The sequence below is a fragment of the Cyanistes caeruleus genome, chromosome 8 (genome assembly GCF_971803275.1).
Source record: "Cyanistes caeruleus chromosome 8, bCyaCae1.hap1.1, whole genome shotgun sequence".
In the NCBI taxonomy this organism is placed as follows: domain Eukaryota; kingdom Metazoa; phylum Chordata; class Aves; order Passeriformes; family Paridae; genus Cyanistes; species Cyanistes caeruleus.
Genome location: NC_141708.1, coordinates 27,673,827 through 27,701,134, shown reverse-complemented (window position 1 = coordinate 27,701,134; position 27,308 = coordinate 27,673,827). Strand labels below are relative to the sequence as shown.

The 27,308-nt window shown below is 37.7% G+C and overlaps 1 protein-coding gene across 12 annotated transcripts in view; it reads right to left on the bottom strand.

Annotated features, from left to right (window-relative positions):
- The window catches only part of GRID1 (glutamate ionotropic receptor delta type subunit 1), a 493,727-nt gene that overhangs the window by 204,516 nt on the left and 261,903 nt on the right, over positions 1 to 27,308 (bottom strand). For all 12 annotated transcript variants that reach the window (XR_015290161.1, XR_015290159.1, XR_015290160.1 and 9 more), the window contains one exon: positions 6,771 to 6,976. Coding sequence is in view for 8 of the 12 variants with exons in the window: in XM_086900896.1 (XP_086757022.1) it covers positions 6,771 to 6,976 (206 nt within the window). In the remaining 4 variants the exon portion in view is untranslated. The remainder of the gene's footprint in view (positions 1 to 6,770; positions 6,977 to 27,308) is intronic.

Here is a 27,308-nt window from a genome sequence, read left to right as displayed (position 1 = left end):
AGTGATTTCTCAGTCCAGCACACCAGGTCTAGAAGTGCATTTTAGGGCAGAGGTGATTGTGCAGAGTCCTGTACTCCCAAGTCAGTCCCTGTGCTTAGAAAGGTGTAAGAAGTCAACCTGTACCTGTGGTGTGTACACATTGGTGGTATAAGTTCAAAAACTTACTATTGAATAATTACAGTATGTATTTTCTAATCCTCAAAGCCAAGCTCCCCCAGAACAGTCAGCTAAAGAATTCACTAAATTTATATGAAGGAGTACAACTGGGAGATGGTAAATAGCTTTTCTGGGCCATTACTTTTTCTGATTTTTGTAAGGCAAACATTTTCTCATCTACCTGTGCTGCTTCTGCCAGTGCCTTACAATAGGCAAACACTGGTATAGCGATGAAATGTAACTGCAGGAGGCTATTTTAAAATTAATCATCCATAATTAATTAGTAATATCTCCTTTCTGGCAAATTATATCGAAATTGCAGAAAATTATCCTTGCTGAGAATGCTAAAGTCATCTACAGCTTTGCAGCATTTCAGAAAAACATTCTGCATATATTTATGTATTATAATGACCACAGATATAGCAGAGTATTCAATTCCAATTTGCACTATGCTAAAAATACAAATGCATAGGAACTTTATCTTTAAATTGCACAGTTTTCAAGGGGTGACCCAAACAACCTGAAGTGAAATAATTTGGAAAACAGATCCATGAAGGAGTAGGCAGAGGGGAGTTTAGCTTTTGAGAGCCTAGCTTTTTTAGCACCCACTAGATTTGTCTTGTCTCAAGCCAGCACTGAGTGCTTTAAAGGCAGTACTAAAGAAAGTGGCTTGTTTGTGCCCCAGTACAACACACGTTTCCAAATCATTAATAAATCCTGTTCGTCAAAAAAAAAACCCAAACAAAAATGCAGCCTCTCCTAACAGCTAGAATCTTCCTTATCTTGAGGTTAAATCTCTTCAGAGTTCTAGGTCAGCAAGTGAAAAAAAATAACAACTGTTGAAAAAAATGGTTTGTTAAAAAAAATTAGTGGAGCTCACAACATAAATGAATGTTAATTCAAGGTATTTTAACAATTTTTTCAGCTAGATGTTTGGTACAGTTTCCTTTAGACTTGACATCCTTATGTGTGGACAGCAGCAAAATTTTGAAATGAGTCATGTTTTAGCAGCTGAACACCTGCAATGAATCAAGGACCCAAAGGTGCACTGAGGATGGAGCATTTGGAGCAGGAGGAATGCCTGGTTCCTGTACATGTGGATTTAATGACATTTAAAAATACACAAGCCTCTCTGTATATGCACCATGTCACCAGATTCAGAACAAGAGCTCAGAAATCAGGTTCCTTCAGACCACACATCACTGCTGACACTGAGAGACTTGGTAAAACTGCCAGTAAAGCAGTATTTGGACTCAAAAGGGCTTTGTGTACCTCTGGCCAGTGTATCCAATTTCTGTATTTTTTTTCTCAATTGAGCCATAAGGCCTCACAAAACTGCTATCAGTTATTGTTAGATACACAAAACTGGATGCAAGCCTCCTGTCTCTCATGATTTCAACCTTCAGGTTCAAAATCTCATGCAACATTGTACTGGAGTAAAAAAAAAGAAAAAAAAGTAATTTAAAATTATTGTCACTTCTATCTGCCAAGAGTAAAAGGAATGTCATTTAAATAAAGCTAAATAAGCAATTCATAAAGTCATTTGTTCAACAATGTTTTCTCCCTCTTCACAGTGTCTACAAATCCATGTAATTGAGTGTTCCAAACACATTTGATTGGGATCCCTGTGAGAATAACCCCATCCCTTGGATTAGTCATAGGGAAGCAAAATGTAGGAGGGTTTGTGTTTTGGGAGGTTTTTTGGCCCAGTGGAAAGAAACTTGCTTCAAAGACAATTTATCCCAGAATGGGAGGGCTTTGTTTTCACTTAGGTTTTAGCAATTCAATGAGGTTTGCTTGGGCTTTAATTATAATTATTATTCTCTTTAAGCACAAAGAGTCTTAGCATATTGAAAATGTCAACAATAGCAGACAAGATTTTAGCTCTAAGGAAGAAATAGAATACCAGAGGAAGATTTAGAAGAAATAAGGCGGGCATAATTTAACTTGAACTATTGAAAGAAGAATGTATTATTTCTACAGTTCTGTTACCAGCATTCACAAATCACTAGCAGCTCTTTAAATAGAGAAAATGCCTTCTAAAAACAGAAGAGGCATAATATTTTTTCCCAAAATTATTCAACAATATTTCGAGATGTTTATATACTGCATATAAAACAGATATATGGACTAATATGTTGAATGTTTGCAACATTAAAAAAGAAGGAAAAAAAAATAAATAAAAGAGAGAGGGAGAGGAAGTGCTAAGTGCCAGAAAATTAATATTGAACTTTTTCCTGTTAAATTCTGAGTGAATGTCACTGGAAAACCATTTCATACAATTGCTTGTGGGTGCAAATTGTTCAAGATTCCATAAATAATTAATTCAGCTCCAGTCAAGTAATAGCATGTCACCAGCTGCAGAAGGGAAAAGAGAAGGCTGGAGCACTGTTCTCTAACAAGTGCTCTGGGAGGAAGGAGCTCAGCATCTTCAGTGACCAGGACTGGAGGAAGGCCACAAATCACTGTGAAATGAGCCCCAAAACCCAAACTAAAACCAGGATATCAATATTTATTTTAAAGAATCAGTCAGAACACTTAGCAGTAACTAGGGTGAAAGTGAAACAGAGAAGTCTTTGCTCTCAAATGAGGACACTGAGGTAATTATATAAACAGGGCAGAGATAAATTACAGCTGTTTAACACAGTGTTATACTGGAAATTTTTAACTTCAGCTCAAATTGGAATTGCTGCAATTCACGTAACCCTGCTGCATTGATACAGCAGTTGTGTATTAATTTTTAAAGGAATTAATCTGCTCTCTTTTATTATAGGCTCCTGTTTTTAAACTCGCTTACTACCCTAGGCATGCAAAGAGTTCTGCTTTAGGCTGCTCTGCTGCAGGGATATGCATATAACCCTCCTGCAGTCAGCTCACCAGCTTATAGTCAAGGCAGGCTCACAAAGAACTACAGCACTTTCAGACATCCACCTCAACAAAAAGAGTTTTCACTTCAGTGAAGCTGCCAAAAATACAAGTAATGCTAAGTTAAAGGTTTCATAAAGCTGATAATGCCTTCTTTTTTCAAGTCAACTACATGCAACTGGGTTACAGCCTCCATTTCACTGGTGCTCAAAAGCAAAGGTTGTACATAAATACTGTAAAGGAAGAGTAAAGTCTGTGAAGCAATTCACATCACCTGTATTTATAAAGACAAATCCTATTAAAATACATATCCCAAATAAACCATGTGTTCTGTGAAGAATTAGGAAACCAAACCCTCCACAGAGGTCAGGAACTGCACATCTGCCACAGGAAACTTGAGAAGCGCTGAATTACAAGACCTTTTCCTCCTCTTCAGATAGGTGGCATATAAAAAGTACAAAGTCCAAACTTATTCACACAACCAGTGTTTCCTGGCAGGTCTTCAGAAGGGCTCCTGAGTCACCTAGAACACCCTGCACATCAGTTCAGGACAAACTGCCAGCCTTGTTTACCAGAGTGTTTTATCTACTCAACTCTTGAACGCCGTGCAGAACGACGCCTCCCGGAACTCTCCAGCCCAGCACCCCCACTGTCTGACTGACCTCCCTGTTAGAAAGCATTCCCTATTTAACTTTGAGTCATTACTTCCTATGACACAACCCATGATCACCTTAAATAATTCCTCCTCCTCCTCCTCCTCCACTCATGTTTCCTCCCAAGTACCTGGCCGCTCTATTCCCGCGGGCAGGCTGTATATAGTGTGTTCCTCAGGCCTCTCCTCAGAGGTCGTACTCTCACATCCTTTCATCATTTTTGTCACCTCCTTGAACTTTTTTCCATTTATTTCACTGTACAGCCTTTAATGATAAAAGCAGTCCATACAAATAATACCTCTACTTGCAATTGAAAAAACATTGCTAAGTGAAAGAGGCAAGTGAATCCTCACTCTCTCAAGGAGGGAGCCTTTTGAGTCTCAGATTCCTGTGTCTGGGCCAAAGTAACTAACAGAAAAGGTGAAAGTGCTAAATCTTCCCATTTCTGAATTATTAGTTTTTTCTTATCGCCTTGCAAGAGGAACACATGCTTTTCAAAATATAAAATTGTTTTCCTGGCACACATACACCTATTACAATTGAGACAAATATATCTGGGATTTTTGCAGATGGAGAAAGGAACATTTTTCTCAACTGTTTAAGGAGGGACACTCTTTAGATTAGGTTTACTTCAGTCCCTAAATGCCCTTTTAATACATACTCTAAGATAGTTAACATTTCATAAATGCATTTACCCTCCCTGTTCTGAATAAGGGCTGACTCCAGGATTATAGCAATACCATTGAAAAGGTTTTTTTCCTTCTCGTCCCCATTCTTACAGTCAAAGTAGTTTCATAGCAAAATACTAAATCTTGAAAATTTACAAAAGGTCAATAATTTCTACTGCAGTAACTTTGACATATGACAGAACCAGGCACTGAGATGTTAAGACAGTTAAATGAAAACCATGCCTAAATAAAAATTAGAGAAATTGAATTCTTCCACGATTCAAAAGTTTTTTACACATGAGATGGCAGAGTCCCCTTACTTTGTACATCCAAAATCACATGAGATCTCTCTGGCCCACCCAAGAGATGATGAGACTGAAACCTGGATCTGTATTTTTAGCAAAAAAAATGTATCACTTGCAGTTTCAAACCAGGCAGAATAGATCTTGTACCAGCTTCCAATGGCTGATATCTATGACTTGTGCTAAGAAAAATCTGTTAAATCTGTTTATTTCAGGTTTCATAATCGGAACACTGTTCTTATTTTTGTTCTGCGTTTCATCAGAGGGCTGGCAGTCAGCACCTGGTTTTCATGAAGATATGGTATTAGCCAATATATTTTAACAAAAATCTGGTTGAAGCTTGTCAGACATTTTTTCCCTATTACAAAATATCAACTCAACAAAACTGAAAATCTTAATAAGAAATCTCTTTTTCACTTGAAATTTTTGATTTCCAGAAGCAGGGCTTTAAAACCTCTTTGTTCTTCAATTATTTTTTCTAACTGGATTTAAAAAAAAAAAAATTAAGTATGTGCAAAATCTAAAAATAAAATCTTTACATTTTCTTCTAGTGTTGTTACTTAGATTCTCCCCTACACTCTGCACCTCCTATCTCAAGCCTTTTGAGAATTCCTTCCTAAGATTTAAATTTCCTCTTATAAAGCCTTTCTGAATCTATCAAGATTCAATATAGAAAGATTGCCAAATAAATTACTTTTCATTTCTGCCCACTGTTAAACTCCTGCAGGGAGCTGGAAATATATCAGGGTCATTAGTCTTAATGCCTATAATACACAGTGCTTTAAGGTGAAGTGAGCAGTAAAGAGTTTAATAGAGTTCAGTGCTGGCCCCTACTCTGGAGACACCTCGGGCTCTGACAGGGCACTCACCTGACTCACCAAACAGTCCCAGAGCCCTGCATCCCCAGGGGGACACAACTTCCACCCAGCTGCGGGCTGAACAAAACATTTCCTTTTACTCTGGTTTGGATACTTTGTTAGGACTCCGTGGAGAGCCAAGCAATGTGCATTTCTGCTGGAGGTCTCCTGTGAAAACCACTGACTGAGCTGTGCAGAGCTGCACACACTTTGAGGGCACTAACTCCTGCACTCTTCTACTGGAAACACCTGTGTGTGCACAAACCTGAGGAGAATGTGCTTAGTCTTTTACAAACTACCTATCTGCATCATTTACTTAGGATAAAATTTACCTTGTTATTTAAAAAAACAGTGATGAACACAAATGTGGATAATTTACTAAGGCTCTTACGGTAAAAAAAAACCCCCAAAAAACTCTAATGAGCTAATTTGAGTTGATTTTTTTTTTAATTTAACAGGCTTTGATGCAGCAAAACTGATAATAGAAACAGGTCCCCTCTGCATTTTAATTTCTTGGTTCAGTTATATCCCTGGTTAGTTAAAAAAAAATTCAAACCCCTACTTTATTGCCAAAATCTTAGCTAATGAATACACAAACTGGAATTGAGGCTCCAATTCTCATTCTCAACTCTGGCATACAAAGCACTGTAAAATAATTCATTATTTAATATTAAGAAAGCTGGATAAAACTAATTAATGCCAAAACTTAGCCCACAGCACGTTAATTAAAAGTTTGCCCAACAGCTACCTCCCTGTCCTAATTAGCATCCCTGATTTCAAGAAACCACTAAGAAAGGAAGACAAACATATAATTCCAACTTCATATTTCATAAAGATCTCTTTGATACAACTTTCAAACATCAATAATATGCCCCTTTAATACAGATTTGGAGATTTCCACAGCAAAGGCAGATCTCTCGTGCACATTATGTTTCATTTATAATAGATTATCGCAGATTTTCTGGTCACTTGTTAACAGTGGTTGAAATCCAGGACAAAAATACTGATACAGAAGACAACCAGACAAAAATAATTACCCCCCACAGAGCTGGATATTATATTATCTTATATAATATCTGGCCCATGTTGCCCCACTTGCACTAACCACAAAGCAAGCATTCCCTGGAGCATGTGATATTTCAATTCCCCAGAAGTCTGACAATCTTATTTGACATTAAAGAACCAGCACTGTCAAAAGGGAAAAACATGGGTCATACTACATGTTTCTGAAATGTTGATGATTAAAAAAAAACAAACCTCAACACTGACCTCATTAATAAAAGTCTGGGCTCCCCGTGGGCTCAGGAGTAAGATGGCCCTTCGCAACGTGTCCCGATAGCGGTTCAGCTCTTCCGTTTTCATGGTGGTAAAAAGGTTGGAAAATACTCTGCTGATATTCCTGTCCACTTTTTGTAAGGATACATCAAGTCCCAGCCTGGAGGCCTGATCGAGAAATCCCTGCAGTCCACGTATATCTGTAACAGGAGGAAGGGAAAATTAAAGGAAAAAAAAAAAAAAAAGAAAAAGCAAGGGAGAGAGAGAGAGAGAAGAGAAAAGAAAAAAGTCACTGCACCAATCTCATCCAGTTAAATAAGAAGCACTAATTAGGTGGAAATTACTTTTTTTTTCCTTTTTTCCTGCAGTGCTCTCTGAAGAAGAGTATTCCACACAGCCATTTTCCATAGTTCCCTTTCATAGTGAGTACCAACAGGGACACTCCATCAATTACCTTCCCCTGAAGTCTGACAAGGACTCTCAGGAACAGCCAGTTCATGCATTTGGGTGCTCCTGCAAACCTCCCCAGAGGCTCAAGGCTGTGGGGTTTAACACTGCACAAACAACCAAGTCCCACCCCAACAGCATCACAGGTCAAATGCAGAAATCCAGGAGCAGATAAATGAGCAGGGGATAAATCACTCACATGTAAACTTCTCACCTTCTATAACTTCACACAGCTCCCTTTCTCAAGAAAAAATACAATATCCAGAACATACACAGCCTTCCTTTTGACTTACCCTTTTTTCCCCTATCCTGGAAATAGCCTGCCTAACCAGAGGTTTACCATTTATCCATAAGCTCATAAAAGAATACACCAAGTCCCAGCATAATTACAATATTTTAGTGTTTAAAAACAAAAAAAAAAAAAAACAAAAAAAAAAACCCAAATAAAAGTGGTTGAAAGAAATCATGCAAACAAGCCCCTTCAAAACATGTTCCTTTGAGCTCTGTGCCTCAACTTAAGGATGATTTGAAAAAATATATTTCCTTAATCACATTTTTGGGCATTAACATGAAGGAATAAATTTCATAAGTTCATGCTGAAATCTGCTCATTCAAACTGTACTGTGTCTTCATGGCTCTCAGCATTTGTCTGTTATAGATGTCTGAAGTTTTATTTTGTAGTGAAATTTAGAACAAAAAAAAAGGTCAAAGCTTATATTGAACCAGGCTGCTCTCAAAATTAGCAGTGACTTGATCCCAGCTGTACCACGTCCTTAGAAACCCTTAATTTTATGGGAAAAATGTCTGACTTGTTGTGAATAAGAAAGTATTGAAGCCTCTCATTTCACACTTTTGTCATTAAATTTCAGCCCATGGGTAAAGCCCAATGGTGGAAGTTGAAGCACATTAACTCTTCAGAAAATGCCACTGTAACTAACAATCTCTACAAACTTCATTGTAACAGCTGGTGGATAGTTTGGGGTTTTTAACCCAGCAGTAACCAGGTTGTGACACTGCTCAAGAGAGGAGCCCAGCCCAGCTGCAGCCAGCAGCACTCCCTGCCGCCACACCTGAGTGGGCTCTCAGATCTCCTCAAACATGGTGCTTTTCATGGCCACAGAATAAACATGTGAACTCCTTTTTATCCCCCTATAAATGTCGTATGGAACACTGTTAAAGTAACATCTTGTGAGGATACACCAGTTTAGCTCATGTACAAGTGCAGTACGTTAGGGTCAGCTAGCAAATATCAGATCCAAAAGAAAAACAAGCTGCCTTGAGTAGCTTCACACATCTATCCAAACACGTGAATGCTTGCTAATGTGATTAATTCTGCTTCAAAAATCAGCTGAATTGCAGAGAGACATCCAAAATAGTAGAAACTAAACTTGGGTTGTGCCAAGCACAGCAGACTCCCTACTGACTTTTTAATTTTGGTTTAGTTGACGTGATCAGCCAGCCATCCAGCCACGCCATCAGGAAAGGTGCACTCACGAGGGCTGTGCTGATCTTCTGCTGCTCAACTCAGGCAAGTATAGAGCAGCTTTGTCCCACTGTCCAAAACTTGCTCACCATCCAAAATCCCAATCCCCAGTCAGGGGGAAAAGGAAGCGTTTATTGTTATGCAGGCATTTCTGGAAAGCAACAGAGGACTTCAACATGTGTATAACTACTAAATATTGCAGGTGGGCTGAAACAGTGACAGTGACAAACAACCATCATTTACAAGTTAAAGCATTTCACTAAAGTTGTCAAAGTAAGCTTGAATGTTGTGAATTTAAATTCATTAGGTAGCATTCATTACTATACCTATGCAAACTTTATGGATACATGTGACACAAAAAACAGAGATTTTTCTTTCAATGATGTTTAGTCCTTCGAAATTACTCCAGTGCTTGACAAGCAGTAAGAAAATTCCCTTTCTCATGGTTTAATAATGACTTGTCTTTTTGTGCAAGCCTCCAAAGGAAAGCTGTTTGAGAAAGATTAACTGTGCTGATATTGCTCTGGGGGGGTTTTGCCTCACGTTTTCAGCTGACCTGATGAACTACAAGTTAGAAATATTCTTGTAGACAAGTGCAAAATACTTCATGCACTTGGTAAGACTATCTGGACTTTGAAGTGCATTTTATGTTCCCTTATAAACTTTTCCCCAAGGAAAACAGCCTGTTTTCCAGTTTGAGGGATGGAAAGGATTCTGAGTTTTTCCAGCTTGGTGAGAAAGCAAAATCTGAGATGGATGAGATTGTCCAAGCTCAACTGTGCAAGTACAGTTTGTGAGTTTTTCACAGACATAAGTGAATGTGAATTTATTCAGTGTTGGCAATTAGAAAGAACTGTGTGATGATAACTTCCTCAATGCTGACATGCCTGCTCCTACTCGACACCAGGAAAAAGAAGAAGGCTTGGTGGGAATTCAAAGGTGGAAGTGGGAACTGAAGAGAATTGTTTGAAGAGGTGACTAACAACTTTAGGTGTCTACATAATGGAATCTTTTTTTACAAATAATTATTCACAACAGTTACCAAGAGGGCAATCTTTTCTTAAAATGTATCGGTACACAAATACACAAACACATGCCCATATGCAGGAACATCTGTTTATAAGACATAATAAATTAGGCTCAGTCTTATTTTATCTGCCATTACACAAGGAAGTGAGTGCCCTCATTTTTTTTTCCCCTCTATTTAGAAGTCCATCACAAGTCCATGCAACGTTAAAGAAAAACTGAGCTTTGTTCCACAGCAGCTGAACAGGAATATTCACAGGTACAGTTAGGAATTTCTTTCCACTTCTCATAATCTAGGACTGCTAATCCTTCATTTTTTTCAACACTAAAAGGAGTTTGATACAGTTCACATAGAATGTGATCAAAATAAAGAGTTCTATAAACAGTTTTGTGTGTTAAAATATGATTGTTTCCCGTCCCTTGTGGTCTTAACAGTGATTTTTTATTTAAAATTTTGGATTCTAACATTAGAGAGTTATCCCAGACCATTACTAATGAAATAATTCCTTGTGCCCATTCATTTCACACTTTGTAGGCAAAGTATAGCAATCCAAATTCTCACTTCTGTCTAGAACAAAGGGCAGACTGCTTTGTTGTAGGTACACAACCTACAGCTACCTCTGCCTTCAGTCTTACAATCACTTACTTTTCTCAGGTTGTAGCCTACACTTGACCCTTGAAATCACATAATCATATTTTAACTTTCTAATTTCTCCTCTGATTTGTGCCTGCTTAGCATGAGGACTTTCAGAGGCAGTGTTTGAACATTTCTCTTAGAGAACATTAGTTTCTTGAAGAGGATGAAACATTTCAGAAGGAAAACTGCACTAGAGAAAATGCATCTCTCATAGATGGATCCATAACACCATACCATAATTGGGTATGTTTACAATGCTCCAGTGTCAACCCCAATTATGAATCAGCAGGTTGGAACTGGAACTAGAAAAAAAGTAAGAAAAAAAAGAAAAAAAAACCCAAAAAACCACATTTCTTATGAACTTTGTGCCTCTTCTGTTACATCTGACCAGAGAGAGAACAGAATCTCTGTGTCTGAGAGCCTTCTTCCTAATGCTGACAGATAAACCACATGTGCAGGTCTGGCAACAGAAGAAAAGGACAATTTTAAGGATAACCATTACAAGGAGGGAAGGAAAACCTTGATACACTCCTAAGATATGAATTCTGTCACTGTGACTACAAAACTAATGCTTGCCATAAATAAAGGGCTTTATTGTACTATAAAGAATAATGGAATATATAATTTCCTGCTGGAGGTTAGGTTGGGTACTGTGCTGGCTGATTGGAACACAAACATAAAAGAATAGTACTAAATGTGACATTAGCTACCTGTAAAGCTTATTGTCACGTACAAAGCACTTCATTTTTATTACATCATTTATAATTTTTTCATACAAAAAAGATCCTCGAGTTTACTGTAGCATTCATCTTTTATGAATTTACAGGATTTGATTCTTGGACTTGACAAAAGAGCTTGAAGCTATTATTTCTGTGTGAAACAGCTGTGTGGCTGGGCACAGCTGGCCTTTTAGGATGGCTCATTGCAGAAAGGAATTTCCAGGAGGTAAAGAGCACTATATCATCTTTTCAACACCAGTTCCTAACCCCACTTGACAGAAATAGAGGCAGCACATGGCCAGGAAACATTTTACTTTGGGTGGAAAACAGCTGGAAGCAAACTGAAGTACCAAGTTGGAGCTGGAAGCACAGCTAAAGAAGCACCAGGATATAACTTCACACCCTGTCATTCTTATCCAAGCAGATCCTGGGAGCACTAAGAGTCATCACCGAGTTCTGTTTTCAAATAACCTATGCAAATCCTTTCACTGGTATATTTGTAAAAGGGAAAAATAAATAAGTGTGAAAAACAATGAGATCAGGCAGGAGATGGTGAGGTTTGGAGTTTTCTCATTTGCGGATTGCAGGCTCTACACTTCACACTTTTTTCCCCCAGTGTCAGTTTTATTTGAGCATTATTTTGATGATATTTAAAGTACTGAGGAGAGTGTCAAGTAGGCTTGGATAGTTTCATTATTTTAGCATTTATACACATATAAAAATAAGTTTACCCTTTCCAAGTCTTCACCTTTCTACCATTCCAAGTATTTACCTTTTCCAACGGTATTCACGGCATTGTTATTTAGATTTAAACTCCAAGGGAAGGAAAAGAAAATACTGTTTCTTCTCTCTCATTCAAAGATATGCTTTATTGTCATTTTGATTGTCTTCAAATTGGACAATTATTTAATTTCTTGGTGCAGAATAAAATAAACATTTCTAGGATTCATTGATTTGAAAGATAACATATAAGCACTCTGAAACATGTTTTCTAAACCACTTCAGTTTTGTGGATTTTGTTCTTCTTATTTTACATTGCCCATTCTCCCTAATTCTCACAACTGCAAATTGTTTGCATTAGAAATAAGGGATAATATCCCTGGTGTTAGAAACAGACACACATATCCTGATGATTGGACTCCTGCTGCATTGTCAGCTTTCTGAATAAATTATTTTGAATACCATCTTTGTGTCCTTGCTGCAGATAATAACCTACTTGAAGGATTTGAACATATTCTAGAATTTTAAAAAACTGAAAGTGGACATACTTCAGAAGTAGCTCTTATTCTTCAGTCAATAAATGAAAAAAATTTATTTCTCTAGATACTAGAAAGAAGACTACTATAAATATTTCCAAAAGGGAATTATTTTGTCCAAATCATCTAGAAGAATCAGACTTTGAGCAAACACTGAAACTTTGAATCTAAAATACTCACAGAATTATTTTAACTGCTCAAATAGAGTGATGAGACCAGAAAATATAACAACATAGTCTGTTACAATAGATATAACTGCATTAATATTAGAACATAAATACTTACTGGAGCAAAGTACAATATGAAATTATATAAATACAATATATTTTCTACTTTTTTTTCTCTGCTCTTACAATGTCTCTCCAAGCTTGCATTTCTCCCTTCACCTACATCATTTCTTTGTGTGTCTTTGCCTGCCATATTCCCACAAACAGCGCTAGGATAATTTTTTTCTACAAACATTAGAACTCACAATTTCAAACAGTGTCTAATTTAGCTACCTCACTCCTAATTAAGTTTTATTTCAAGAAATTTCTACTAAAAAGAAAATCCTTGTTTTCTTGCATGCATTTAGATATGCCAGAGTTCACAGTATCACCTCTGCAATTATATCCCAATTTCTTTGCCTTTTCATTATAAAGAAATGAAGTCAGTAAGTAAGCAGTCATTATTATAGCAAGCAGATATAATATCAAGTAAAATAAATTCATTAATTAAATTGGATACTTTTTATTATTCAGCTAAGAGCAGCTGGACCAAATGAGACCAGACAGGAATTTCTGCTGAGCTCCATGTCCCTGACACAGAGTGTAAACCAGGAGGAACTGTGGATACTTCCCTTGATTATTATCCCAACAATTCAGTTTGCAGTGCAAGGAATTCCTCAGACAGGTGTGGTTCCTCTGTATTTCTACGGTCCATGTAACCCTCCACAGTTTCTCCTACACAGAACAGCTCAGCTTCTTTTAAGCAAATGTAAACTTTGAGCATCCAAATCAGTTCACAACCAGCATAAAAACTTGGGAATTTTCAGAATCCCACTGGATCTCTCATTTCCCAATTTTTCCCTTCTCTCCTGAACAGTCCTACTAAAAGGGATCAAACACAAAGCAACATGCCAGCACCTGCACTGCCTGACCAAACAGACCTAGAGGCTGCATAGTCCCTTCTCAAAGACATGAGAGAAAAGCAAGAAATGAGACATTTCAGGGAAAAAAAAATAAAGCAGGCTATCAGAAACTTAAACTTTGAAAAATGCACAGAATTTTGATTCACCATTTAAATAGAAATCACACCTTACATTTGACCACCTCTCCACAGAAACAGGAAGTCCTACCACCTGTGTTTCAAGCCAAGCATCAGGATTAACCAGATGCAAACTTCTACTCTGAACTCTTTGCAATATCAAAGGTTGAAGTTTCAACAGTGGCTGCAGATATTTTCGATACTACCCACATCAATATTATTTTCAGACTTTCAGAGATAAAAGCTACTTTGAATAGAGTCAAATCACAGGTTATTTTCACCCCTAAACAGATGGAAAAGGGACAGAATGCACCATAAAGCCAGATGTGTTGTATGCATAAACAGATGCTTCCAGATTCATCATAAAAGGTTAAAAATATTTAAGTTACTCTGCACAACTGATGTTTCACACCTGAAACAGCTGATCCAATCTGAAGGTAACTGGAGCTTCTCAGGAGGCCCAGAAGCACAAAAGCCTTTTAAAGGCTACAACAACCCTTTCACATTTAGCATGAAAGGTCAACTACAGATCTCTCCTGCTGGATTTTAACACTTAGCATTCAAAAGCACAAGGGAAAGCACCTCAGGAAATTCATTACTGTTGGAAAAAATGTGGACATACGCTACAATTGATGTAAAAAGGGAATTCACTGAAGAACCAGCATTTCTATTCAAATCATCCATTTGATTCTTCCAAGTGCAATAATTGACAACTGTTTGCCCAATGGTAAACCACTGAAATGAGCTGAAATAGCTTCTCACGTCACTACTGCTGTTTATACATTAAAATACCTTTCAAGACATAGTGTAACTACTACACAGTGCAACTGCTGTTTCTTCTTATGAGACCAAAAATAGCTGTATTGTCAGAAAATACGCTTCTGCTGATGTATAGCCTCAGTTGAAATGAAATATTTTTCACATAAGCTAATTTTAATTATTGCATTAAGTTGCTGAGTTTAATATTTGTTATGACTGTGTACCAGAAATTGAAACATCCATCCACCAGTACCTTAAAGAAAATGTATCACTTTTTGTCTTGAAGGGCTGAGATGCAGTTTTCTGAAATCATATTATTTTACATGAATATCTGAATTAATAGTACCCATTTAAGATGTTGGGACTGTAAGCCTGTCAGCTTTCACATAAATGTAGCTGTTATTTTTATGGTAACTTTAGTTATTGTATTTTGACATTTGAAGAACACCCTTCAGAAATAAGACCAGTAACCCAAAACTAAGGATTAGCAAATGCAAGTAAAAGCATCCCAAAACAAACCAAATGTGCAAAGGGCATACCTGAAATAGAGAGACAAATGTTCTCTCTTCTCATTCAGAGAAAATCAGAAGTCACCAGAGAATCTAAGAGATTAAGTGTGTGTATAGCTAAGCGTCCAGCAGAGAAGTCAGAAGCTCATCCCTTTGGATTTAATGGATTGCAGAGTGAGTCTCTCTCTTGTTTAAGTCAGCTTTAAATACTGCACATTCTGGTATCAAGAGAGATGGCAATGAAATTACTGCAGATAAAGAAATTAAATCACCCCCTGAGGAAAGGCTACTGGCAGGAAGACCTTATTCTTTCACATGTGTGACAGTAATTATTGCTTGTGCTCATACAACACCTTTCATCTAAGGATCTCAATGTACTTTATAAACACCTGGACAGTATAAAAAAGTGTAAATACATGCCACAGGAGCTAGTTGCTCTTGTCTACTTAACTACATGTCAGCAAATAATAATTCAACTCTTTATTTGTACGGCCTCACTTTGAATATTGTGTGCAGTTCTAGGCACCAAAATATAAAGCTGTTAGAGTGTCCAAAGGAGGCCATGAGGATGGAGAAGGGCCCTGAGGGGAAGCCATGTGAGGAGCAGCTGAGGGCACTTGGTCTGTTCAGCCTGGGGAAGAGGAGGCTGAGGGGACACCTCACTGCAGGTACAGCTTTCTCCTGAGGGGAAGAGGAGGGACAGGCACTGATCTCTGCTCTGGGGTGACACTGACAGGAGCCAGGGGAATGGCCTGAAGCTGTGCCAGGGCAGGCTGAGGTTGGATATCAGGAAAAGGTTCTTCCCCCAGAGGTGGCTGGGCAGTGGAACAGGCTCCCAGGGCAGTGGTCACAGCAACAAGGCTGGCTGAGTTCAAGAAGCATTTGGACAATGTCCTTGGGCACATGGTGTGACTCTTGGGGTGGTCCTCTGCAGGGCCAGGGCTTGGGCTCAATGATCCCCGTGGGTCCCTTTCAACTCAGATTTTTCTGTAATTCTGTAATTAGAGAAATTTTCTCTCATTTCTGTAGGTTCAAGTAAAAGTTGTGTCTGGGCACACAAAGAGCAGGAAAGGCCTTCAGAGCTGACAGCTCTAATGCTGTTGGTACTCTCCAGGGATGGAGTGTTCACTGAAGAAACATTCTCTCTAAGGTTACTATTTCTCTACCAGTCTCAGATTTTTCATAACCAAGTCCTCAATGATGTTTATTTTGTACTATGTACTGCACTGTACTCAGGCAGGTGCCACAGTTTCACTCCAATGCTCACTTTCCAGAGCATTCAGTACAAGGTGGTTTGGGGACACTGAGCCTGGTCCTTGTCTGGAGCCTGGTTCCCAGGAGCCCTCCCTGCCTGGGTGGGCACCTGGCTGCAGTTATGACCAAGGCTCTGTGTCCCCACACCACAGGCAGCAGATGGACACCAGCTCACCAGGAGCCCGAGCTGCACAGAGCTCACTGCCCTGCCAAGCCCATCCTGAACCTGGCCAATATCTCCTCACGTGCTGGCAAGGTAAGGACAATGGTGGGCGTATTTTTAGCTCAGAAACAGGGAAGAAGGACTCTTTGGACAATCTTTATTTTATTTACATGATGTCCATCCAATGACTGTGGTAGTACTGGCAGTTTGGTTTCCTTGGATAGCTGTTTGACTCACAAAGAACATTTCTATACAGAGATTAAATTTGGAAAATGAAGAAAAAAATAAGTATTTTATTTTTTAATAAAATTAAGTATTTATTTAAATTTATATTTTAACAACTATTTATATTTATAAGTATTTATATTATTTCATTTCCTGGGTTTTTTTTAAAAACCATTTTTGCAATATTGTTTCCATAAAATTCTGCAGAAAACTGCAAAGGGATAAAAAATTGTAGAGTCCTCTTTTCCTCAGTTTTCTGCCAAAAGCAAGATCAGACAGATCTCTACTGAGATAACAAATCTCTTGGCAGAAGAAAGAAGGAGTTGAAAATAAAAACTAAGTTCATGTCACATATAATGACCACCAATTATTCCCTGTTGTAGGAATCTGCCAATAACTAACAAACAGAAAAAAACAATTGCCAATTATGCATTTGCATTATGACAACTACTGTAGTACAATGGCAAATACAAGTACTCCATTCTCTAACAGAATTCTGAACCCAGAGGGGTGGGAAAAAACACATAACCAACATGCTAAAGAATAAAAACATAGACTGTCTTCATTTTTTCTATTAGCCAAAACCTCCTCAAGCATCCCTCTCTTAGCTCCATGCTTTAGGAACACAACAAGTAAAGATTACTGAAAGGACAGCTGGCCACTGTGAGATGGAACATTGCAGCAGGACTACTGTCAGAAAATTCTCCACTCATCATACTGTAAACTGAATAAGCACATTTTTACAAACCATCTTTACAAAAATGAGACATTGCAGGCCTTAGTCCCACAACCATTTAAGTCTGTATTTTGCTCTGTGTGAGGAAACTCCATGCCAAGTCTCCTCCCACGTACAAGATCTCTCAACATGTGAATATAGTGCATAGTTACTACACTCTGCAATTTATTCCTTTGATGATGATAATCAGGACAAACACTTAAAACACACAGGACACACATCTTTCTGGATATGAAGCCATTCTTTCCCAAAATAGCAAAAAGAAACACAAGCAAAAGAAGCTTCTCAGCTTTTTAATCACTGCTCCTGTGCAACTCTTGTCTCCAAGTTACAATCCTGATAATTCAACAGCCTATGCTCATGAAGGAATATGTGGCCTTTGTGAAAGCACTGTAAACTTTTTTTTTCTTCTTTTTACTTTATTTCTACAGAGCAACAGCAAAAAGAAATATTTGCAGGCTTAGGACAACAGTGTCTCCTCATTAAATACCCAGCTATAGAAAAGCATAATGGTAAACAGATACCTGAGGAGTCAACTCTTCACATCCAAAAGCAAGTCTACTTCAGTGGCAGCAGGGGAGGTCTATTTGCATGTTTATGAAACTGGGCTTCCTATAGCATCTCCTTTATGTGTATTTATGAGTAAATGAATTGAGAGATCTATCTGCCTCAGTAAATTTAAATTTGATTGCAAGACTCAGAGGTGAAGCAGCTCCCCCAGAATCTGACAAGCTTTTATCCACTTATCACAGCCATTAATCTGAAGGCCATTTAGGAAGTCCAATACACCCTAAGGTTAATATTTCAAGAGGTCTTACTTTTTTCCCCCCTAATTAACTTAATTTCTTAGCTAATGTCTTCTAATTTACTGGAAAGGAGTCAGGCAACTCCAGAAGTCACCAGAGGAAATGTCATTAGAAAAGGATTTGAAGGACATCTCTGGCTGAGCAACATGCAGGTGCTGCTATCTTTGGTGGGTGCTGGCACATCCACACATCTGAACATAGCTCACAGGAGCAGACACTGAACTAATTTCAGTTACTTTAAATAAATCAGTGGCTTGGAAGAGGACAAGATGTTGTGCCAAAAAGGATAGAATAATATGTTACTGCCAGACATCTCAAAATCCATCAGTCAGGTAAAGACAAGACTAATGTAATTACTGACTTCTCTTTTTTCTATTCTTGTGGAGAAGCTGGAAAGGGGAAAACAGAAACCCCTCCCTAAGAAAGGATTACAATTGCTACAATGCAGTGAAAGGAAAACAAAAAGTATTGCTAATAAATTCACATTACTTTCACATATTACATTTTCAGAGGGGAAAAAAATCTAAATCTGCTGAGTTCACAGGAACAATTCAACTATGTGATGTTTTAAAAAGACATGGAAAGTCTATTTGAACTCTAGATGAACCATACAGCATTTTTATTTTTACCTTTTATTCTGATCTTCACTCTAGGCAGAATCAATCTCAGGATTTTATTCTGGGGACACAACACATCAAGCTCTGCCTCTTTATAGCTTTAAGATAACTTCCACATATTGTAATTAATCATAAAAGGAGCAGATGAGAACTAACAGTTCTGATTCTACTAGCTCATTTATGCACCAAGTATAGGTCAGGCCTCTTTCAACTGTCTTAGGGTTTGAGTTTATGGATCACAATAATCATAGAGCTTTGCTCCTACAGAATATGTTCAAGCACTTCTGCATCTGAAATGTATTTAGTTAGTACAATTAAAAACTTGGGGCAGGAGGAAGCAGGGTTAGGGACTTCTTGTCAGGAAAATGTGGCCCAGATCCCTGAAAGGCCACATCACTTAAAAATGACAGCTGGAAATCTTTGGAAGGCAAAAAAACACTGAATGGGGTTTTATTTGCTTAGATTTCTTTGCCATTTTATCCTTCTAATTTCCTCCTTTGAGCAAAAATGAGGTTCATTCCAGTTCAGGTATTTCTTCATATCTCTTCATCACTCATATAATCATTTTTCTCACCCTCGAGAGGTTGCTCTTGGTCACAGAGTAGATGAACAGATTTCATCTGCAACATCTTCCTTCCCACCCTAAACATCCCTGTATGGGCAATTCACCTAAGATGTTTGTGGGGCCCTTCCAGCTGCAAATATTCTGTGATATATTTGGATGCATTTCCTGGCACGGCACTTCACTGACTTCTACAGCAGCAGAGACAATATAGCTGTAAACTTCAGGGAATGAGACAGCCATGTAAGCTGCAGGAAACACCCTGATCTCAAAACCTTCCAGCAAGAGGTTGCAGATAGAGTTTCACACTTCATTTCCTCTGACATGTCCCCAGAAACACCGCTGTGCCTATCCAGTGACAGTACTTCAAACCACACACCCCAGCCACCTCCGAGGCTTTATTGCACTAGCTCCTGTTCCCATGAAAAAGACACTTTTTTTTTTCCTCTGGAAACAAGTGCTCAGTGTTTGTATGAACAGACCTCTTTTGCTCAAAAGAGTGGAATGAATGATCAGGAAAATGTGCTTTAACATCAGAAAAAGAGAGAGCTGGAAGTTGAGCTCTTGAGATTTAGAAGGTAACTGAGTGCATTCTTTGGACAGCAGGACCATTTTTTTTTTCTCTTTTTTTTACGTAGAAAGAATCTAATATTAAAAATACCGGCTTATTAGTTTCTGGTTATATTATTATAGTACCCTGATTTATGCTTTATTTTACTCCCTGAGTCTTAAGTAAAACTAAAAACAAAAAAAACCCAAACAGACATTTTCCTGTGCTTTCTGAATTTAAATCATAATTTTTCTGATTTATACTTCAATGATTGAAACATACCATTTCAACTGACCTTTATTGAATGAAATAAACCCCTATTCTCCTCTTACAGAGACCCCACTCATCTCTAGACGAAGTGATGATTGATTTATTGATTCCACATTGATGATTTACTTTTATAGAACATATATAAATATGCATGTAAATATATACACACACAATATATACATGTTTGTTTGTTTATATATTTATATATTTATATATTTATGTATATAATATGTGTGTGTCTGTGTGTGTGTGTGTATATCCAAGGACTCTTTCCCAGCCTCACAAGGATAAATTTGACCAAAACCATGAAAATCTGCTTAAATCTCTGTAGCACAAGAAGCAGGAGGGGGTAATAGGATTCCATTGCTATAGCAATAAATAGCAAGCAATAAAAGTATTTCCCTTGAGCAGCCATGGTACAGTTTAAGTGCAGAAGCTAAAGGAAGAATATTAGAATGAATATAGACTAGTTAATTGAGGATAAACATATCAGGAAAAAAAAAAAGAGACTTCTTGAACTTTGCAGTATGCTGATGACAATTTGAAGAGACAGTGAGTAAAAAAAATCTACTTAGAAAAGAAGAAAATGAATCGTGTGAAATTTGCAGTGGATTTAGTGAAGTGCATAGTCCCATGGGCTACAGAGATGTGAAGAGAGATAGCAAGGTTGACTGTGAAAATGAAAGAACTGGACACTGAGAAGTGCCAAGGGAATATTGAGGCAAATTCTTCCAGCAACTACTAAAGAACAGAAAGGAAAGAACCAACAAAAAGTGAAGCGTATCCTTAAGCCTGATACTTCATTTACATTTTTCACCTGGTTCTGAAGAAAGAAAACAAACAAATGAACAAACAAAATCCAAAACCACCTGCAAACCAAAAAGGAGTTAAGAATAATCAACATGAACTCTTCAATTTTTTTTTATTTTTTCTGATTTTACAATTCACTCCTGCAAATTATTTTTGATTAAATTTATCTGGCACTGCCTTTGATGCTTTGTATCTTAATTTCTGTTCTTCCTTTTTTATCCAACCTCTTACTCCCATTGTAATAAATAACCATTTTGATTTACAATTTCCTTCAGCCAACTGAGTAGGATTTTGTGTATCTATATCTATATCTATATCTATATACAATATATTGTGTATATATATATATAAATTTTATATAATATATATAATAATATATTCTGTATATATATATACATATATATACATAAAAATAATAATAAAAACAAACTGAGAGTTCATATTCCATAAAGTACTTTATTTAAGACAAGGGTTTTAACTTTCTTTTTTTTCAACTTCTAATTGTATTTACAATTTTTGTGTGACACTGTCAATGGAAAGATTAAAATAAGCTGCAAATATAGCCTTTAGATACAAGCAGCTGCTTGTTCCATTTTCTACATAAATAATACAACTGGAGAGTCAAAAGAACAGGTTATACTAAGGAGACTTAAAACTCAAGGTTAAATGTAATTCTGTTTTCAGACAGATACTACTACTTTCTCCTTGTTATAGACTTTCCAAAGGTCTACATACACACTCAAATGTCTGATGTCTCAGGCTCATCAGATGTCTGATGTCTATTTTTGTTACAGCCTGCACTTCAACTAATTTGAATGTCTCATATTAGTGCTCTAATTATAGATTTCATATAATCTGATTAGTGTTACAAACATGAGGGTCAAGCTCCTCTTAAAGTTGCCTGGTTTCTTTTAGGCTCTACTGCAAGTAGCTGAAAGTCATGTTAAAATGAAAGTTATCATATCCTACAGTTTTATTAAATGGATCTGATACAATTTTTTTCGATCACATAACATGGAAAGCAGTAATTTTATAATTTTGTTTTCAATGGGTACATATAATAAGGCATATAATGGCAACTTAATACAGTTAGAGCTTATTTTCTTCACAGCCACAGTTATCAAATTTTAATGTCATTTTGTTGGCGCAGTTCTTTGGATTCAACTGTCCCCGACTACTCACCTCTACCCCAGAGCACCCTGACTCTTGTTCCTCACTCACATTTCAGTCATTCCCTCCCATGAAATCATTCATGAACCCCTTGCATGAGTTTGGTGCTGCTGAAGTGGAACACTGGACCCTCAGGAGCTGATTGTGTTCCAAATTACAGCCAAGTCCCATCCTACAAGGTGGTGGTTCTCCAGTCTGGGGGATGCCTTTGCAGAATAAACCCCTTTGCTTCCTCTCCTTCCCTCCCAAAAAAGACTCTGCTCCACCCTTTAAAGTGTCTCTGAAACAGAGCATGGTTCCCCTGGGGGCTCATGGAACAGGCAGAGCTGTTCCAAGCACTGCAAGTCAGCCAGGATGGCCACTGACCTGTGAGGAACTTGGCAAGGCAGGGAGCTGGAGAGCCCCTAAAGCCCCTCCTAATTCACAAGGTGTCACTCCTGCAGGTCATCTTACCCCAGAAGTGTCCTTGTTACAGGTGAATCTGCAGCATCCATTACCAGGGCTGCCAGAATCCCATCCTGTGTCTCTGAAGGTCTCTGCAGCTCCTGTCAACTGCACATGAGCTTTGCTTTTCCCACACCTCCCAGTGCTGCTGCAGCAGGGGATGGCAGGGTGGAGGAGAAGAAAGGAAAGGAAGGGCTGTGAGAGCAGGGAAGGAGAGGAAGCAGGGGGGGTTTATTCTGCAAAGGCATCCCCCAGACTGGAGAACCACCACCCTGTAGAATGGGACCTGGCTGTAATCTGGAACACAATCAGCTCCTGAGGGTCCAGTGTTCCACTTCAGCAGCACCAAACTCATGCAAGGGGTCAATAGCTCACAATGATCAGGCCAGGATTATTCCCTACAAGAACAAATACATTCAGAAGAGGTTCTTTTTCCAGGTTTAGCAGTACTTTATTTTTATATACTGCTGCAGAATTAGGAAGCTAAGGCTCCATAGCAGACCTCCAAATTCCCCATCACTTTGGGTGGCATGGTACCCTCCCTTTCACATGGACTCAGAGGCTCAGTGTGCACAAGTTCTTAGCTCAATGCCCCCTCTGCTTCCCCTCCATTTGCCTGACAGAGGCCTAGGGTCAGAAAAGACAGCTTGGTCTGACGTTTCCAGATGGAGAAAGAAGCAGGCAAAGCCAGTCCATTTGGATAGAGGAGGGATGGCCAGCTCACAGGGAGAAAATGCCAGCTCTCCATACAGGAGCACATGGGGGTTTTTTCACGGCTCCCTGCTGTGTTGACTCTGAATAATCTGTAGCTAACTGTGTTCATCAGCCTGTGCTCGTCAGGCTGACATGCCCTTCCCTGCAGGTGGCCATCCCAGAAAGCATCATCCAACTATTTTGCAAAGGCAATAATATTAGAAAAGCAATGGCAAGGAACTTTTTGGTACTAGTAGACTTTGATCATGATAACGCTTATTAAATCTGATAAATGGGATGAATACAAGCAGTTCTATTACTCATCTAAGAAACTGTATTATCATGCATATAAATAGTCATGTTCTGATATTAACCTTAACCAAATGCTTGGGCTGTGGTGAAAGAAATAAAAAAGATGTAGGCAAAAACTTTGAAAATGCTGTCAAGTGAACAGACCCATGACTTCAGTGATAAGAACACTCAGTCTTTTCATCACATACAGATAAGGCACATTTAGAGAGAGCTGAGTATTCAGACCACCAGTAACAACACGCCTGGAAATGCAAAAGTTTAACTTGTGATTAAAATGTGATTTATATCACTGACAGCGATTAGTCAATCAGTTTTAATAACTGTAACATTACAAAACAAAATTCTGTATGTTTATTACACGTGATTATTAATTTTTAAAAAACATCCTGAAGGGAATGAGTGAGAAAACAAGAGGGAACACTTCCAGACTCCATTTTTACTCTTAAAAATGCTTAAATGATGCAAAGTAACATCTATAACTGTGACTTTAGATATGTAATTCCCAACTACTACTGGGAGAAAAGTAAATATTTTCAATGTTCTAGCATTTAGCTTTATCTTGAAATAAAAAAAAACCCACATAATATCCAATACACATTCGAATAAATAACTTGCCAATGCTCTTAATGGGGTTTTTTTCATTCTCAAGTTATCATGAATTTACTTCTTTGTGGCAGACTAACTTGTGTCATCTACCCAGTGATAGGTCCTGTCAGCACTTCATGAGACAAGATTCATTCTCGGAGGAATTACATATCCAAACAAAAAGTAAGGAAAGGAAAAATTAGAGTAAAATTATTTAGTCTTTAGAATTGTATTAGCAGTAAACCAGTGGAGATCTTAAAGGCTTCCTACACTTAAGCTATTCATCTCTGGCTTCTGACAAGTCTCACAGGATCATATTCTTTGACATACTTAGATGCTGTAGAGAGGTGACATTTGTGACAATTTCAGAACTTTCCAACCTATTCCCCCTATAAAGCTGTTAAGCTGCAGGATGCTTTTAACACTATTCAAAAACAAACCCCTAAAATTTAATTCTGGATGTCTCTGCCTCCATTCTCCATTTAAGTCATTTAGAGCATGATTTTACATGGTTATTGCAAGGACAAAATGCTTTAAAGTGAGTAAATTATCCAGATTCTACATTAACAGCAGCAATATTCACTTAATTTAAATAGATCATTAAGGAACACATCCAAAGTCTCAGATATCCCTTGCATTTTATCTTCATTAACATCCAAGCATCTGTGGACCTGGCAGTGTTTGGTTAATGGTTGGACTTGATGATCTTAGAGGTCTTTTTCAACCTTAATGATTCCATTCAAAGCCAACCACATTAGAGGAAAGGCATTCACAAATTATCTGTTTTGTCCTCTCTTCCTTGTCCACCAACTGTACCTCTGCATAGCCCAGTTAAAAACTGAATATGGCTTCTCCTTTTGTACTACAATGCATTTTCAAAAATATTTCAGCAGCTATTCCTGGACCAGAACAATGTGCTGTGCTGCACTCAGAGATATTTTTTAATTAAGCGAAAGCAGTATTTTTCTCTTACCCCAATTTCCCTATTTCAGATCTGCCCTGGAACATCAGCAAGTGCTGCCATAAGCTTCTGTAAGCAGTGTATGGACTGAAGAAAGCTTACTCCATCCCAGACAGAGTTCTATGTAAGTCATATACTGCATTTCACTTTTGGCAACATTTCCTGCTGTTCCGCTCCCTGTCATGCCTCAGAACATGTAATTTCTGAGAATTTAACCCAAGGAATGGATTTTCAACCCCAAAGTACTAAGAGACAATCAAAACAGCACCATCAACTAAATTTTAAAATTAAATAGTAGCTAGGTTTCTGTTATTAAGGCAAAATTAAGGAATATAAAAATCTTTAATATCCACAGACTGATAGATTAAAACTATTTAGACCCCATGACAAAATCTATTTCCTTACATTGTTTACTGCCAGAATGAAGGAACTTAGTCTTTAGAGTGACTTATTAGAAATATTACCAGTGATTGTATTAAAAAATCAATTCTTGCTGAAAATATAAAAAAACCCACTAATTAAAAAGCTATATTGGCAAAATAAAGCTGGCCTAATAGGATCCTGGAAGAATCAATCACTATAATCATCTGCTGCCATAAACTCTATGGGAAGATTACAAATGTGATGCTTCAAAGGAGGGGAAAATTCTTTTAAAATATAATTTGAACTTTACTTCTGAAATACCATGACCATCATGATCCATCACCCACAGTCACTGCCCAGACCCACAATAAATCAAAGCTATGATTCAAGGGTTACAATCAATCTTTTGAGAGCAAACGGTGCTGCCATGTCCAGTACATGCATTTCAGATTATTCATGATGAAGGGGATGTTAGTAAACAGCAAACAAAAAGTTGAGAGAGAAGGCACAGCACTAATACAACCTTACACAACAACTAATTAAAGCAAACTGAAAAAGACAGAAAAGCAAAAAAGAGAGATGCAGCTGAAGCAAAGCTGCATGGCCTAAGGTGTATGGGAGAGTGTGATTGTTCAGACACCGGGAATTAAAAGCTCACTCAAATGAGATGTTATACACCACTCCATCAGAGGAAGCAAATGACCTTGGAAGAAGTTCTAGCTGTGAAATAGTTATTCAGGTAGAAAAAATGACCAATTACTAGAATATAATTGGTGGCTGCTTTGCAGGAGCCTCAGAAAGCAAAGGCTCTGGGAATGGATTTTATACAGGAACCAAGTTATTTGCCCATTTTTCAGCATGAGAAAGGTCCACTTCAGGCTACTCATACTTACAAACAAGAACTCAGTTTTTAAAAAAATCAGACTCAGTTAGGCCTATAATACAATTTAACTCTAATGTAAGCCTACAGCAAAAGAAAATCTCACTATGTATGTCCAAGAAATTCAACAAGTAACATCATATTAAATAATCTGCCAAGATATTGCAGAGGCTTTTTAACCATCATTTTTATGTCTACAACCATGCATCTTGCTACTAGAAAGCATTTTGACAGTCTTAGTTGCTGTGTTGAAGAACCATCATAGACAAGGTGCTTTAGACAAATACCTGATGCAAAGACTTTACAGGATGGATGATGTTATACTTGCACTTTCAAAAAGTAAATCTAAATTCAGTAATTGAAATAAATCTTCTTCAGGGTGTGCTCATATAGTTCAGACAATCTATTTGAAGTCTTCCCCTTCCATGCAATAAATTGTGAGAGGCAAATCATGAAGCACGGTTTCCTAGTCTAACTTCCATTCACCACAGAGGCTGAACTTTTAACAGAGGAATCTCTATCATTTCCTGTGAGGAATTAGAATGGCTTTTCTCCAGTAAACTGTAGATATCTATTAAACAAAGTTATGGTGGGAAACAGAAGACAAATTCAATTAAATTCAATGTCAAGAGTTCTCATTTTAATTAAAGCAATTTCCAGTTTAAAGGAAATTAATATCCAAGAAAGCATTTAAAATTATTCTTTCCCTTCAGAAGTAGCACTAACATTCAGTTCAGAGTGAAATATGATTATTTCACTTCAAATCTTGTAATCTAGAATAAAAAAGAAAAGATTCCATTGCATATTTATTTGGCAGTAGCTCACCAGAGTAAGGTATCAGTCCTTAACAGAGTTCTAAAATTCCAAATTCAGCTTTGCTGCTTTCCATCATAAACTATAGATCAGTGATAATTATGATGCCAACCTAGTTGTTCTACATTTTCTTTCTTCAAATTCCAAGTATAAATATCAGTGAGGAGTACCACTATATTTTAAAGTAGGAAGAAACTGAAAACCCTCTGTCTGCATAAAGGTCATCTTACCTCTTCC